This window comes from Rhinatrema bivittatum, chromosome 16 (assembly GCF_901001135.1).
Source record: "Rhinatrema bivittatum chromosome 16, aRhiBiv1.1, whole genome shotgun sequence".
NCBI classification, from domain to species: domain Eukaryota; kingdom Metazoa; phylum Chordata; class Amphibia; order Gymnophiona; family Rhinatrematidae; genus Rhinatrema; species Rhinatrema bivittatum.
In genome coordinates this window covers 32,676,676-32,693,285 of record NC_042630.1, presented here as the reverse complement: position 1 = coordinate 32,693,285, position 16,610 = coordinate 32,676,676, and the positions used below count along the sequence as shown (strand labels likewise).

Genomic DNA, 16,610 nt, shown 5'->3' with positions numbered 1-16,610 from the left:
TGCACAGCCCACTGGTGTGGACTGACTTGCCTGGATGAAGAGGAAGGCGGTGCTATTTGGACTAGGACATCTAGGAGTGCAGGCAACATCACAAGCACCCTCCTTCCTTCTCATCCTGAAACCTTAACTGCTCCATAAAAAAGGGATTTTCCTGTCGGCTGCGCTGCTTTTATAAACACCAGCATAAGAGTTCTCCTCAAAAGTTGCTGCACATGCCCTTTTGAGACCACAGGTGGTCCCTCCCCCCTCCCCCCGACTTCAAATGTGATCTCGAAGCTTTTGTACATCATCTTGGAGAAAGCCTACGTTGGTCAAGCCCTCGGGGCCTCCAGCCTTCTCCCGGGCCAACCACATTTAGGGAAACGCTGCTACTCTACAAACACGTGCCAGAAGCTCTGAACGTACCCGTGCGTGGGATGATGATGATAAATCGACCACTGCTGGCCAGCTGCCTGACAATTGTCAGGTGTTGGCAGAGAGCCTGGGTGTCAGGGATGAGATAGGGAGACATCGCAGACTGCGCCTTCGGCTGCTGGAGACTCCCTTCCAGCTGAGAGACCTCCAGCTGTGGAAACAAAAAAAAAAAAGACCAAGTTTGGAGGTATCGTCGCCAGCCCAGTTTACATTTACCTCCGCAATATAGGTAAGCTCAGGATGCTGCCCCCACAAAATCAAACAGGAAAGCTCTACTAGGATTTTACAGTCTCCAGCATTAAAGCAGCGGGACTCTGAAGTCAGTAGCAAACTGCACTGGAGATCACTGTCAGAGCGTTGTGGTCCCACACTTCGAAGAGGGGCAATGGAGAAGACACTGAAGCAAATCCAGAGGACAGCAACCGAGAAACTAGGAGGAGAAGGTGGAACTGGGCTTAGTCAGTCTGGAAAAAGGAAGACTAGGGAGTGATGTGGTAGAGGTTTTCAAATAAAGAGCTGGTAGAGGGTGTGCTGCAGTCAGGACAGTGACTGGCTGGTTTCCATCTCCACTGGGAGGCAGGACAAGAATTCATGAGTTTAAATTATAGCAGGGGAGACATTAGGAAGAACTTTATGCCTGGGAGGTAGCCAGGCACTGGAAAAGTTTCTCGGAGATGGTGGAATCTGTCATTGAAAGTCAGACCTATAGGAAAATTGGTTCTTACCTGCTAAATTTTTGTTCTTGTAGTACCACGGATCAGTCCAGACTCCTGGGTTTTGCCTCCCCTTCCAGTAGATGAAGACAGAGAAAGCTTTGCTGACACTGCCACATAACCCGGTGTGCCACCTGCAGTCCCTCAGTATTGATCTGTACCCAAGCCAAGATGGTAAGGAGCATAACTACAAGAAAACAAACACAGCCCCCTGAACGAGCAGTAGAAAGTGGAACCTCATAATGCAAACGATCCTTTCCAACGTTAACTACGTGAGGAACTATACAAAACCTGTGGCATTCTTCAGACTAATTACAACAGCAGATCGAGCATACTCTCCAATTTTCCTCCTGTCAACTGGGCGGGACTCTGGACTGATCTGTGGTACTACAGGAATGAAAATTAGAAGGTAAGAAACAACTTTCCTTTTCCTGTACGTACCCAGATCAGTCCAGACTCCTGGGAAGTACCCAAGCTTCCCTTAACAGGGTAGGACTGCGAGAGTCCTGCTCGAAGAACACTTTCACCAAAGCCCATGTCCTCCCGAGCCTGGACATCTAACAGTAATGTCTGGTGAAAGTGTGCAAAGACTTCCAAGTAGCTGCCTTACAAATCTCTTGTGCTGATACTTGCTGACATTCGGCCCAAGATGCCGCCCGAGATCAAGTAGAGTGAGCCTTCAAACCCTCAGGGATAGGACAGCCCTGACAGATGTCTGCCAAACATATTGCTTCTTTCAACCACCGCACTATGGTGGACATTGAAGCTTTATGTCCCTTTTTTGCGCCACTCCATAGCACACCAAGATAATCCGATAGTTGAAAGCTATTAGTGACTCTGAGATACCGTAACAAGGCTCACTTTACATCCAAGAGATGCAACTCTATCACTTGAGGCGCCGCTGCGTCCGGGTTTGGGAAGGCCAAAAGCTCTACAGATTGACTCAAGAGAAACGACATGGAAGCAGAGATACGCAATAAGCAGCCTAATGTCCAACAATATCAAATTTATTATGTAGAATCAAATTATGCAATAAGCCCGACTCCAGCCGAGTTTCGCCCTTTTTCAGTAGGGCTGCATCAGGGGCTAAATATATATGTGTTAAAAATGGAATTGTTGTGACATGATACAACAGGAACTGTTTAAAAAACTCAATGCTTACAATTTGCATATGATAATCTTAAATCTTCATCAAGGAGTTGTAAGTAAAACCTGTGAAAAGTACAGAATTCAGATGCTGACATGGTATGCAACAAACATTTAGACCGATCAAGTATTCAGGATCTCAGTATAGCAAATCACTGCAGTCTCTTCCGGATGTCCAGATGTCCACATTGAACAATGTTTTCGGAAGAGACTGCAGTGATTTGCTATACTGAGATCCTGAATACTTGATCGGTCTAAATGTTTGTTGCAAACCAGGTCAGCATCTGAATTCTGTACTTTTCACAGGTTTTACTTACAACTCCTTGATGAAGATTTAAGATTATCATATGCAAATTGTAAGCATTGAGTTTTTTAAACAGTTCCTGTTGTATCATGTCACAACAATTCCATTTTTAACACATATATATTTAGCCCCTGATGCAGCCCTACTGAAAAAGGGAGAAACTCGGCTGGAGTCGGGCTTATTGCATAATTTGATTCTACATAATAAATTTGATATTGTTGGACATTAGGCTGCTTATTGCGTATCTCTGCTTCCACGGCTTTATTAAGCAGCCTTCCTTGCTGTTTTGTTAGTCCCTCAAGAGAAACGACAACACCACCTTTGGAAGAAAGGAAGGAACCGTATGCAAAGAGACTCCAGAATCCATAATCCTCAGAAAAGGATCCCTATTTGATAGAGCCTGTACTTCTGAAAATCCTTCTAATGAAACAAATTGCCACCAAAAACACATCCTTTAAAGTAAGATCTTTCAAAATTGCCTAAGTGGCTCGAAAGGAGCCGCACACATCCCCTTGAGGACCAAGTTAAGGCTCCAGGGGGAATACAACTTCCACACCGGATGACGCAAATGCTTCTCCTCCAGGAGACAAAACGCACCACATCTGGATGTGCAGCTAGGACTGCTCCCTACACCTTAACTTTAAGACAGCCCCCACCTGGGCTCTGAGGGAGTTAAAGGCCAAACCCTTCACCAATGCTCATTGAAGGAAGGTCAAAATGTGCACCACGGATGCTCAAGTAGGTTCAACCCTCTACTCTGCGCACCAAGTCTCAAAAACTTTCCACACCCTCACATAGGCTACGGATGTTGAAGTCTCCCTAGCTGCAGCAGACTGGAAATGACATCCTCAGGATACTCTTTCCACCTTAAACGTTTTCTCTCAAAAGCCAAACCATGAGAGAAAAGCGAGCCGCCTGATCTGAAAATATGGGACCTTGGTGCAGAAGGTTTGGAAGATGGGCGAGATGCAGCAGCCCATCCAACACTAGATTGATCAAATCCGCAAAACCATGGCCATCGAAGCCAATCTGGTGCCACTAGAATCACCTCTTCCGGATGAATCTCTATTCACTGCAACACTTTGTCCACCAGCAGCCATTGTGGAAATACGTATAGGAGAACCCCTTGCGGCCATGGGAGCATTAAGGCATTGACCCCTTCTGCTCCATGTTCTCTTCTGCAACTGAAGAAGCGCGGAGCCTTGGCATTCCTTTGAGTTGTCATCAAGTCCATGTAGGGCATGCCCCATTAGTGATTGATAAGCCACATTGCTTCCTCCAACAATTTTCACTCCCCAGGATCCAGCTGTCAATGACTGAGAAAATCTGCTTGCACACTGTCTATCCCGGCTATGTGAGAAGCCGCCAATAATTCCAGATGTTGCTCTGCACAGCATATTAACTCCTGGGCTTCCTGAGCCACCACCCGACTCTTGGTACCACCCTGTCGGTTGATGTAAGCCACCGCTGTCACATTGTCCAACAAAATCCTTACTGGCCACCCACGTAAGAGAGGTAGAAAGGCATGCAATGCGAACAGCACCACTCGTCTCTAAGCGATTGACAGATCACGATGCCTCCTCCACCAACCACTGGCCCTGAGCTGACTAAGTCTGGCATACAGCTCCCCAACCGGAGAGATTGGCATTGGTGGTGACTACTATCCAATTCGGAACCTTCAAGTCTACATCCAGACCAAGCCACCCTGAGGAGACTGGACCTGACCATCTCTGTAAGAGGCAGCGGCAGATGAAACCGTTCTGACAAAAGATTCCACCAGGAAAGCACCCTCTGCAAAAGTCTCATATGAGCAAATGCCCAAGGAACCAATTCCAACATGGAAGCCGTGGAACAGAGAACCTGCAGGTAATCCCACACCCTGGGAACCACTCTCTCCAACAAGCTACGAACTCTCAGTATGATGTGCCGAGCAAGGAGACCAAAATATCTCCAATGTCTGAACGGGAAATCATCTTTTTTTTTTTTTTAAACTTACCTGGGCTCAGCGCTTACTGGCTGAATACAGATACAGTCTCCGGCTGCAGGGGAAGAGGGCTCTGGCCATCACCACCGCGCTTGGCTTCCTGCACCTGCTGCAGCAGCAAAGTCCATGCCGGTGAACCGGCTATCAGACCAAGGCACAGCTCTGAGGGATCTTGGAAATCACCTCAGGAATTCTCAACTGGGGGAGGGACCTTTAGGTTCGCCACAGGAGAGCGGGGCTCAATCTTTCTCCAATTTAAAGGTAAAATGTCTTTTTCTAAAGAGTATGGTGATCCCGATAGGGAAAGCACATCCACATCTGCTAAAAGACAGAGAGATACTGAAGGACTGAGGTCACTACTGGGGTGTTTCTAAGGTGACGTCAGCTTTGAAACCTGACTCCATCTCCATCTGCTAGCAGGGGAGCATATAACCCATTGGTCCCGAGTCCATCTAGCTATACGCTAGGAAAGATGACTTTTCGACATTCACTATCCAACCCAGGGACCTTAACCGCTGCAGTACCAACACCATTGCATGTCTGCAAAGAAACTCTGACTTGGCTCGAATAAGCCAATTGTCCAGATATGGGTGAATTAGAATGCCCTCCTTCCTAAGAGCCGCGGACCCTGCAGAGCCTCTTGCCTGGAAAAACGCCACTTGCCTTCCTGGCGAGATATGCCTTATGCAGCAAAGAACACAAATCTGATGAAAAAAACTGCAGGATCATCAGGATCTTTCCCCAGGAGGTCCTAATCTTCCCCCAACAGAGGCTCCTGGGCCCCCCAGCTCTCCGCAGGACACTGACTGGCAGGGGACAACGATAGGAGAAGATCCCCCTTCCCCCTGCAGCTTCTGAGGCAGCTGCGAGGGAAGCCAAAATGGTCGCCATGAGGGAAACCAAAATGGTCGCCATTCCCACGCTAACTGGGAAGGGGCCTGCTGCTGCGCCAGCATCACCCACAAGCTCTGCGGTCTCACGATGCCTCCCTGACCCTTTTTTGGGTGTTCTCGAACTGCCCACTCCCCTGGAGAGGCAGTAGGAACAAACGCTGGTTTGGAATAGGCGCTCACGCGAAGCACTGGCTGCCACGCAGCATAGCTCTTGCTGGCTCGATTGCGCACCCTGATAGCTGCTCAGAGGACGCAGAGGAAGAAAAAAAAAGAAGCAAGAGCCGTCTTAACCTTGGCTCCTGCCCAGCTGCCTGAGTGATGCAACAAAATATAAAAAGAACCCCCCCTTTTTTTTTTTTAAACTTTAAGGACACTTCCCCTGAAGATGGGCAGCAGGCTCCAGAAGTCCTCCTGGGGGTTGAGGGAACTGGCCCCACCAGTTATCTACCCCCAAGCAGGGAAAGTACCGAGCCAAATAAGGGTCCCCAATCCCCTGCTCATCCACCTCAGGACCAGAAGGGATGGTCTCACTAGGGCCTGCCAACCTTCTGGGAGGAAATTTTCTTCTTTCCTTTTCCCTCTCTCTCAAACTATTTTCCAGACTGCGAGTTTTGCACCTCTACCATCTGCTGGAGACAGAGAAAATACTGAGGGACTGCAGGTGGCACAGCAAGTTATGTGGCAGTGTCAGTAAACCGTCTGCTAGAAAGGAGGCAAAACCCAGGAGTCTGGACTGATCTGGGTACGTACAGGGAACTAGGATGGATTAATAAAGCAGATGCTGCCTGAAGGCAGGGGATGGACTGGGTGACCTCTTGAGGTCCCTTCGAGCCCCCCATCTAGAATTTTAACCTGCAAACCAGTTTGGTTGCAGTTGAGGCTAAAGCTGCTTCATGGGAAGATAGCTCTGTATGGCCAAATCCACCCTCCCCCATACAGAAATGCACGGTTTATTTGATTCTAGGAAGCAGCTGAAGGGCAGAGCCCTGTGCACCTGGAAACCCCGGTTCCATCCCTCCTAACACTCGCTGTGCGACCTTTAAGAAGTCACCTCACCTCCCCACGTCTTTACCTGCAGTCGTAACTGGGCCATGTCTCTCATCAGCCGGTTCCTTCGTGCTTCCTCCTCGGCCTGTTAAATCATTAGAGAAGAAGGAGAGGTTCAGCCCGTGCTCCCTTGTTGGCTGGCGGGACGCTACGGAAGTAAATCTTAACCGGATGCAAGCATCGGAGGGACTCCTCGGGGTGCTAGAATCAAAAGCTCAGCCCTTAAAATGAGGAAGAATTGAAACCCTCCCCTGACCACCACCCCCCCTTCCAAAATCCCTAAACTGATGTCCGCAGCGGTCCGGCAAAGTCAACTGTCCCTTGGCCTCGGATAAGTGAATGTTCTTGCTGTGGACAGGGGACAAAGGAGGAAATAGTAGGGGTGGGAAAGGATCAGAATCCATTTCCATTTTTAAAGGCGACGTGCTTGTGAGCAGAGACGCAGCTATGGCATCTTGTCATTCCTGTCCACACAGAGCGGGTTTCAATCTTCTATTGTACGCTCGGCATTGAGTGGATAGAAGCCCACTCCCCACCACGTAGCCCTCCAAGGAAGGGGGGAGGAGGAGTACACGTATCCCCCAACCCAACTCAGAGATGCATCAGAAATTTACTGCCTCCACCGAGAAGTGGCTGCGCTCTGCTTTCGTAACAAATTCTCTCTTTCCTGGCTTTCAGCTGGAATCATTTCTTGCATACCCTGCAGAAAGAGCGCGGGTTAAAGACAGAAGGAGGACGGGTTGGCCCTGTAGCTCAGCCTTGAAACCGGGAGGCAGGAGCTCCTGTCGGTGGCAGGGTGCTGGCTGGGTGTGGGGGGGGCACATTGGGAACCCTCTGAGCTCAATCCACAGCACAAATTCCCAAGGTGGGAAAAAAAAAAAAAAAAAAGACAAAAATCTCTCGTCCCACTTACCATGCGGAATTGGGCCCGAGCCTGGAGCAGCAGGTCCTCTTGCTCAGACTGGGTGGTGCTGATGAAGATTCCCACCTCTGCGTTGAACTGCAGCACGCCCCCACCCTGCAGCCGGGTCAGGAAGTGGCCGAAGCTCCGGATATAGCAGTGACGGACGACGGCCTGTAGAGCAGAACACATTCCCCCCCGCCCCCACCACACACAAATATTATTCATTTTTCTAAGGCTGCTTCACACCCCTCACTGAATTAATCAGATTATCCATGTATGTCTGACACCTTTCACAGTTCATTTATTCAGTAACTCTGTGGGCTGTGATTCTTCTGGGTCGGTCCCAATAAAAAGTATATTATCCTGAGCAGCCACAGTGCATGAGTTTTTGAAACCACCTCTGTCAACCCGCCGGTATACAGGAAAATTGGGGAGCCAGACCTCAGACTATTAATTTCCCTCCAGGGAAAAGGACAAAGCCAGAAGGAACCACAAACCTCCCCTACTCGTCCCCTATTCTACCAGGAACGTGTCCCAAAAGGACAATATCTCCTGGAAGCAGTTAGTCTCCAAATTTTAGGCCGTGGAATTTCCATATGCCTGCCGTCTGCTGGAGACAGAGAAATACGGAAGTACCGGAGGCTTCTCAGTGCCTCGTACAGGGGGGGGGGGGGGGGGGGGGGGTGCCATCGGCAAATCAAATTCTTCTCAAGTCTCCATCTGCTGGCAGGCTTACTAAACCCATGCGTTTTGGAAGTCACGTGTGCCCCAGGTACTATTCTTTAACGAGATTTGCTGTCGCAGGGCCTCACCTCCTCCAGGGCACAGAGTGCAGGCCTCTCCTGTTCAAAGTTATACTTCTTGTGAGCGCCCCTCAGGGGCGGGAGGTTGCGCAGGGCCACATCCTCAGGAAGCAGCAGATTGGTGGTCAGGTCTGGAAGCTCGCACCCGGCCAGCAAATCCTGGACCTCGCGGCACAGAGGGATGCCTGGGGTTGGCGACAACGTGGGAGAAGGAATGGTTATTTTAACTCCATCGTGCCACGAATCCTCATCGGGCAGAAGTGGATTCCAAAATTATGGTTTCAGTTTACGAAACGGTCTTTATTTTTTTTAATTTAAAATTTAAAAGCAGGGCTGGCTCAAAGGCCCGGGACCAGCGCTGTATGGAAAGATCCATGTTTAAATTCCCCAATATGGATCCTGCTCACAGCTCCTGGAAAGAAGGGGGGCATTTAAGGGCTTTAGAGCTATCACTCATCAGGAAGACCTACTGTCAGAGGAGAAAGCAGGGTTAAAAATGGGGGAAAAACCCTCCCATAGCAGCTGTGCATGGAAGCTCATGGTGCCATGAGTCGCTTACGACTGGGCTGCAAGAAACTGCCAGACCAAAACAAAATTTCAAAGCAGCAAATCACAGCACAAAGGAGGTCACCACTGACGGTTGGAAAGCCGATGCAGAAAAACCCTACGGTGTCTTGGGAGACCTCCTGGGGCACCAAAGCAGGGCAATAGTTCAGCTTCTTGCATCACGTGAGCGTTTGGAACAGTCACAAAAATAATAATAATAATAATAATAATAATAATAATAATGACTGCAGAGAGAGAGGACTGGCCAGGAGTGCAGACACATGCCAGATGCTGTAACAACAACAGCCAAAATTTAGCACAAAGATCTTTCAGTGAGAAGGTTACGATAAGCCACCAATGAAACGACGAGGAGTGATATATAAACAAACAGAAAAGTCAGCAGATAAAGACAAGGTCCACCTCGTTTTACAACACCTCAGATCCGAATCCATCTCCGGCTGTACTCCCCCTCACATCCCCACAGCAAAGGATCCTCTGGCCTTAGACCAGGTTTCCCTGAACCAGAGCATTTAAAAGTCTCTTTTTTTTTTTCTCTATGACAAAGCATTTTTCCGCTCCAAGCACAAAAATCATCAATAACCAAGTACAAGATCCCCCTTGGGCGTGATTACTCCCATCCTCCCTGCTTATGGCACAAACTGCCTTGCAAAGCTGTGAAAAAAGGATCTGTGGCTTAATTAATCGTCAGCTTTGGATTAAAAACCACAAGGCAAGACTTTAAAAGAGGATCTGAATCCAGAAGCAACTAATTGGTTGGCACTAGGTGCTGCAAACGAATGAAGAGCAGATGGCTCTTCAGTTCTAGAGGAGGAGGAGGAGGAAGATAGCCCTTCCTCATCAAGGCGGAGAGAACCTCTTCCTTCTTACCTGCTTCCTGCAGCTTTTCCGCAGTGGGGAGGAGGTTCAGAAGCACAGAGAGACGGTTCCACAGGCTCTGGGAGCTCTGGAGCGAGAAAGGGCGCAGGGTGAGCCAAAAGGGAAAGCTGTACGTTTTCACCCTGCCTCCCCCCATCCCACAGGAAAAAAAAAACCAAGATGGACTTAATTTATGTTAAATACAGTCAGTCAATCTGGATTAATTATCCTTTGGTTCTGGGCCTCTGGACTCCCTCTTAGTGGCCAGCTGTTGCACCTCTGTTTCTAATGCTGGGAAGCTGGCAGACGCGCGCACACACGCACACACACTCTGCCGCACCACAGGCCAGGTACAGAACAGTAACAGTGCAAGCTTCATATACACATTCTGCCCCCCCCCCCCCCCCGTGTCAAAACAAGGACAGCACAGGCGGCAGCACCGCAAGCTTCGCAAACATACAGAAAGCAGCAGCGCTAACCCCAAGAAAAGCGCCTTTAGAGTCCGTAACGTGCGCGCTGCGTGGGGGGAAAAAAAAAAAAAAATCACTCGTGCAAATTCCTAGTGGAGCTCTCTGCTTCAGATCAAAGCTGCCCAGTCACCGTGAGGCCCGAGCCTCCCCCTCCCCCACCTGCGCACACATGACGATGATGTCCGTGTTCGTCCGCAGCCAATCCAGGAAGACCTTCACGGCAGGCAGCAGACCCTCGTTGGTGAAGATCTCCAGCTTCTCCTGGAGGCTCCTTTCGTTGGAGCAGGATTTACTGCTTCCCATGCTTTCCTCCGAGTCCGAGCCGCCTTCTGGTGAGAAACACACACGGAAGCGTGAAACGTCAATCGCCCCGTCGGCACCGCGCGCCCAGGAATTTCCTGGACCTGGCATCGGGTCTGTGTGAAAACATTTTAATCTTTGCTTGCAAGCAAAGGTTGGTTTCTTACTGTTAATTGCTACAGTTACTCCCGCCCCCTCCCTTTCCAATTTCTACCACCTCCGGCGAGCATCCCAGATCACTAGGTCTCCGATGTTGGACCTCCCTGTTGCCTCCCCCTCATCTCCTCGCCATGTCCCTGCTGTGCAAGCCTCAAACATCTGGGAGAAAAGGGATTCAGATCCACATGCTACCGTTGTGATGGCTTCACCGAATGACGGTATATAAAACGCAGCAAATAAACAATCTGTATTGTCTTATTAAAAAAAAGTTTCTTTTCTAAATGTTTAGTTATGTTCTCTGTCAATCAAGTGATTAAAATGGGATTTATCCTGCAAAACATTCATAGCAATGCTGCTGCTAAGATGTCTTTGTATGTTTACTATCTTCTAGCACCTTCCGTGACCATCCCAAAACATGCTCAGGTTCTGTCACTACTGCCCGAGCCGGTACCTGGTCCCCCCCATGCCCAGAAATGAAGCATTCCCCTTCCCCCCTGCCATGCTTCCTCCTTTCCACCTTACCATGGACACAACGGACCCACGACCAGACCCATCGCCCCCACCCCACGGCAACAACGCGCCCCCGCTGCCCTTTCCTGCAAGGAATGGTGTCAAACTCTCCATCAGCAGGGAAAGCCGCATCCAGATAGAACTGCTAGCGGGGGCAAAGAGCGGGGTGAGGAGGGGAAATCTGACTCTCTGTGGCCACTGAGAACATCCTGTGCTAAATTTTCAATTTAAAAGTTAAAATAAATAAATAAATAAATAAAAAAATAATAATAATTCCTGTTCAAATATGCACAAACGTATTTTGGTCATACTTGACTCTGTTATTGAGGGCTGTGCAGTGCTAAGAAAACCTGCACTCTTTGGGGCAATGCTGGTCTCTAAATGCACAGATCAAGAGACGGAGAAAACACTACTTCTGTTGAACAGTGCCTGTTTCCCCATCACGTTCCTCCAGCCATGGTAGACTAGAAACTGAACAGCAGAGCTAAGGGAACAGGTTCTCAGCCAAAGATCGCACAGGGGAGGGGGGGGGGGTGGGGTGGGCTAAACGTTCAGGAGACATCAGCCAGACAGGTGTAACCAGATGTGGGTCTGCGACCCGGGAAGGGGGGGGGGGGGGGGGAGCCCGAGGGACATTCGATACCTTGATGTGCCAGGCCGGGTTTCCCCAGATCCCCATTCAGGCAGGGCTTGCTCTCCGCCTGCTTGCCGGCATCCAGCTCGCCGCTCGGGCGCAAGAGTACATTGCTGAAGGTGGGGGCCAAGCGGAAGCAACGCTTGCTCTGGAACATCTGCGTGGACATGGCCTGCAGGTTGCTGGCTATGCTGGTCTCGCTGGCACCCAAGCCCGGCCCATTAGCAGCAGGATCCTGGCTCTCGGCTTTGGAAGCACTTGGCAGCTTGGAATCTGGCTCCTCCCCCGAGTTCTTAAGGGCCTCCTGGGCCCCCCGGGCCCGTTTTATGGCCCCCTCCTCCTCCTCCTCCTCCTCCTCCTCGCCGCTGGGCTCGTCCTCCATGTCCTCCAGGTCCGAGCGCGACTCCTGGCTGTTCATGTCGGAGTCGGTCTCGGCGTCGAAGGCCGCCTGCTCCTCGTCGCTCTTCTCCGAGCCGCTGCCGGAGTTCTCGCTGCCCTTCAGGGAGTCCCGGCTGGAGTCGGAGTCGAAGCCCTCGCTCAGGTCGCTCTCGTCCGCCTGCCGCGGGTGCCGGCGGCGGCGCAGGTGCAAGAGGCGGGAGTACTTCTGGCTCTTCTTGCAGCTGCCACGGCCCGGCTTCCCCTCTTTGCCGGCCGGGCTGACGGAGGCAGCGCCGTCAGCCTCCAGCTCCTTCTCCGGGACCTGTGATGATTCCTTTGCATCCAAGTCATCTACAAAAATACAGACACAGAACAAATGCTATCAGCAGCTTCCCCTAACTCGCAGTAGCGCTTAAAACGGTTCTTCCTGTCTGCTGGGTAAAATTTCAAAGGTGTACACATGACAACAGAACCACACCTCATGCACCAATTACAACACTGTTTTTCTAAGTCTAATCCTCATAATCAATGGTCTAAGAAACATCTCTCGCCAGCTGAAGAGCTAAAGGCTTTCTACACCAGCACAAGGAGACATTTCTCATACACAGAAGACAATGGGCAAGGAAGGTCTAGAGTCCTTCCTTTTAACCCTTACCGGGGCCGTCAGCCTGGAACGCTGGGACGGGGCTCTCTCCTTCCTCCAGCTCAGCCTGCAGGCGGATGTTGACGTGGTTTATCAGGTGGGAGAACAGCGCCAGCGTGAACGCGATAGCAGCGCTGTACTGCTTGGAACCTGGAAATGGACAGAGTAGACTTGGGGGAATTAAAATCATTGTCTCCTGCACCTCGGGACGACGGGGGGGGCTAGACGCTCTGCGGAAGAGCGGGAAGGAGCTTCAGTCACTTGCCAGGATGATGGCTCCTACCTGAGGCATTCCTAGATAACTGTCCTAACATCTAACTGGTGAGTCCATTGTGAAAAAAGGATCGGGGGATGGGGAGGGGAGAGAAGTGTCTCTAAAGGACTAGGAATGCCTTCCCCCTCTCCCTGAAGAGGGTCTGGAATTCGGAAATCCTGGCTGTTAACCTTTATCCAGCTAGGCCCTCACTAGGTGACACTGAGCGGAAGGAAAGGAAAATTGTTTTTTAGCTGCTACTTTTTGTTCCTGTAGTACCACAGATTAGTCCAGACTCCTGGGTTCTACCTCCCAGCCAGCAGATGGAGACAGAGAAAGTTCCACTTACACTGTACATAACCCAGTGTGCCACCTGCACTCCCACAGTATTGACCTGTATCAAGCCAAGATCACAGAACCACCATAAACTTCTAAGCAAACTTCCTCCCATCAACGAGCCGGAAAAAAGGTGAAGTTGCCCAAAAAGACAATGGAAAACTTGTTTCCCAAATTTAACATAAGCAATCAGCATTGAAAACCTCCAACAACTCCGCACTATATACAAAGCAATAGTACAAATGGTGGACTCCCCCCCCCCCCCCCAGGGGTGGGGCAGTAAATGGGCGAGTCTCTGGACTGCTCTGTGGTACTACAGGAACGAAAGTTAGCAGGCAAGAACCAAATTTTCCTTTCCCTGTACGTACCTAGATCAGTCCAAACTCCTGGGATGTACCCAAGCTTCCCGTAACTCGGGTGGGGCCTGGAGAGTTCTGCTCGTAGAACACCCTCACCAAAGCAGATGGAAGCCGGAGCCCCGACATCCAAGTGATAATGCCTAGAAAATTTCACACAGACACACCTGATGTGGCTCAGCCCAGGAAGTCGCCTGAGAATGCGTCAAGTGCGCCTCTAACCCCCCCTCCCCCAACAGTGGGGACCCATTAGAAATGTAAATAGACTCCATCGCTTTCTTCAGCCACCGCACAATTGTAGCCTTTGACGACTTATTTCCTTTCTCTGGACCACTCCACAGTACAAAGAGAGATGATCCGATCTACAAAGAGGTGATCCGATCTACGTAAACCATAAGTGATCTTTAAGATACCTCAATAAATGCCTCCCATCTAAGAGGCTAGGTTTCCCTATGTGAAGGTAGAGGAATTCAAATCCATAAAAGCTGGACGCTGTACTGTCTAAGATGGAACACCAAGACTAACTCAGGCAGAAAAGAAGAAGATGCCATGCATAAAGATACCCCGAATCAGAAATCTGTAGGCAGGGATCTTGACATGACAGCCCCTGGTGCTCTGAAATTCTCCCGGCTGAAAAAATAGCCATCAAGAAAACTACTTTAAGAGTCAAGTCCTTAACCGTAACGCTCGTTAGTGGTTCAAACTGAGCCTCACACAATCCTCTAAGGACTAGATTCAGATTCCAAGACTGACAAATGTTCCACACCTGAGGACACAAGTTATTAACTCCCCAAAGGACCGAATAACATCCAGATGTGCGGACAGAGGATACCCTTGCACCTTATCCTGGAGAAAACCCAATGTCGCTGCCTGGGCTCTCAGAAAGTTAAAGGAGAGTCCCATGACCAGAATCTTTCTGTAAAAAAGCCAAAATATGCAACACCATAGCCTGAACAGACTGAGGCTGCACTCCATCAACAGCCGAACAGGACTCGAAGATCCTCCAAATTCACACGTACGTCAAGGATTTAGAAGGTCGCCTAGCCTGTAATAAAGTGGAAATAACCGCTTAGGAATATCCTCTCCATCTCAATCATCTTCTCTCAGAAGCAAAGCTGAGAGACAGAAGTAGGCTGCCTGACAGAAAAGAATCAACCAATGTACAAACCTAAGGGGCTCGTCTATGGCCATGTTGATCAGATCTGGGAAGCATGGTCGATATGGCCACTTCAGAGCTACCAGATTCACATTGCCTGGATATTTCTTTATCGTCTGTAATCCCCTGTCCATCAGAGGCCATGGAGAAAAGACAAAGAAGAATCCCTCAAATCCATGGCAGCACCAAAGCTCAGATTCCTTCCATACCGTGTTCTGTTCAGCGGCTGTAAAACCGCGATACCTTGGTGTTCTCTTTGGTCGGGATATCCCCCATCTTCCCTGAATGAGACATTGTTGACCCCAACAGCTCCCATTCCCTGGGGTCTAACCTTCTCTGACTGATAAAATCCACCTGAACATTGTTCATGCTGGCAATGTGAGATGCGGCCAGCCATCTCCAGTGCTGCTCTGCCCAGATAATCAGCTCCCGGGCCTATCGAGCCACTGCCCGATTCTTGGTTCCACTTTGACAGTTGATGTAAGCCACAGTCTTGCATTGTCCAAAAAGATCCGTACTGGATGGCCACGTGATCATGGCAGATAGGCAAGCAACATGAAATGCACCGCTCTCATCGCTAACAGACTAATGAGGCCCCCAGTTTTGACCGCTGGCACTGCACCAGCTGATCTTGCCACACCACCCTCCCTGCAGAGAGGCTTGCATCGGTGGTGAGTATTACCCAATAAGGAACCTCCAGTTCCGCACCACGCTAGAGATTGGTGAGAGTAAGCACCACAAAAGACAGTCCCTGGCTTCCCCCTCTAATGGAAGAGGAAGATGAAACTCTTCCAATAATGGATTCCAGCGAGAGAGAAGAGCCCCTGCAGAGGCCTCACATGAGCGAACGCCCAATGCATTAATTCCAAAGTTTATGCCATAGAATCTAGACCTGTAAACAGTCCCAGACCCCGGGCACCGAAAGCTCTAGCAGTAGCCTAATCTGGCTGCAATTTCAGCAATCTCTCTGCCAGTATGTCACTGAGCTCCCAGATACTCCAGTGTTTGAAAGAGGACTAAATGGCTCGTAGCTAGGATCACCACCCATCCTAGAGACTTCAAGCACATTGGTACCTTTTGTACTGCTTGTCGACACAGGTCCTCTAATTTTGCAAGAATGAGCCAGTCATCCAGAAACAAATGCACCAACACACCCTCCTTTTGCAATGCGGCTGGCGCCCCCACCATCACCTTATTTATTTATTTATTTTAAGTTTTTTTATACCGATTTTCCTGCATAAAATGCATATCAAACCGGTTTACAATGAAACAGAATGAGCAGGAAGTAAAATTCCTTAGTCTAATACATTTAAACACCTTAGTGGAGCAGTCGCCATCCGAAGGGAAGGGGTCGAAATAAAAAATGTTTCCTTAGGACCATGAACCTCAGATATGCCTCTAACAAGGCGAGAGATGCCAATAACTCTCCCTTGTGTACCACCACTATGACGGATCTCAGAGTTGGACCTCAGCATTTCCATCTGGAAACAGGGAACCTTGAGAGCCAAATTTACCTTCTTTAAACCAAATCTCTCTTGAATTGGATACAGTGGGGAAAGAAACAGGATGCTTAACTTAAAATTGACCTCCGGTCACACTATGTCCAGGGTTTGAGCCAACAAACTCAGCAAGACATCTCTGTGGAAAAAAAAAAAAAAATCTGAGCAGAGTCCAAAGCAGCTCTCAATCATATGTGATTTCTCCCTCATCTAGAGGTGAGAAAATCAATTCCCCATTGGAATCCTCTGATGTCTTAGAGGATGTACCAGGGACAGCCTCCCTATG

The 16,610-nt window shown here is 49.6% G+C and overlaps 1 protein-coding gene across 1 annotated transcript in view; it reads right to left on the bottom strand.

Moving 5' to 3' along the window:
* The window catches only part of SMG5 (SMG5 nonsense mediated mRNA decay factor), a 49,541-nt gene that overhangs the window by 12,375 nt on the left and 20,556 nt on the right, over positions 1 to 16,610 (bottom strand). The window contains exons 11-18 of the mRNA XM_029580435.1: positions 12,737 to 12,874; positions 11,713 to 12,432; positions 10,260 to 10,429; positions 9,643 to 9,718; positions 8,218 to 8,393; positions 7,415 to 7,576; positions 6,527 to 6,586; positions 406 to 565 (exon numbers count right to left, since the gene is read on the bottom strand). Coding sequence (XP_029436295.1) covers positions 406 to 565; positions 6,527 to 6,586; positions 7,415 to 7,576; positions 8,218 to 8,393; positions 9,643 to 9,718; positions 10,260 to 10,429; positions 11,713 to 12,432; positions 12,737 to 12,874 — 1,662 coding nt within the window. The remainder of the gene's footprint in view (positions 1 to 405; positions 566 to 6,526; positions 6,587 to 7,414; positions 7,577 to 8,217; positions 8,394 to 9,642; positions 9,719 to 10,259; positions 10,430 to 11,712; positions 12,433 to 12,736; positions 12,875 to 16,610) is intronic.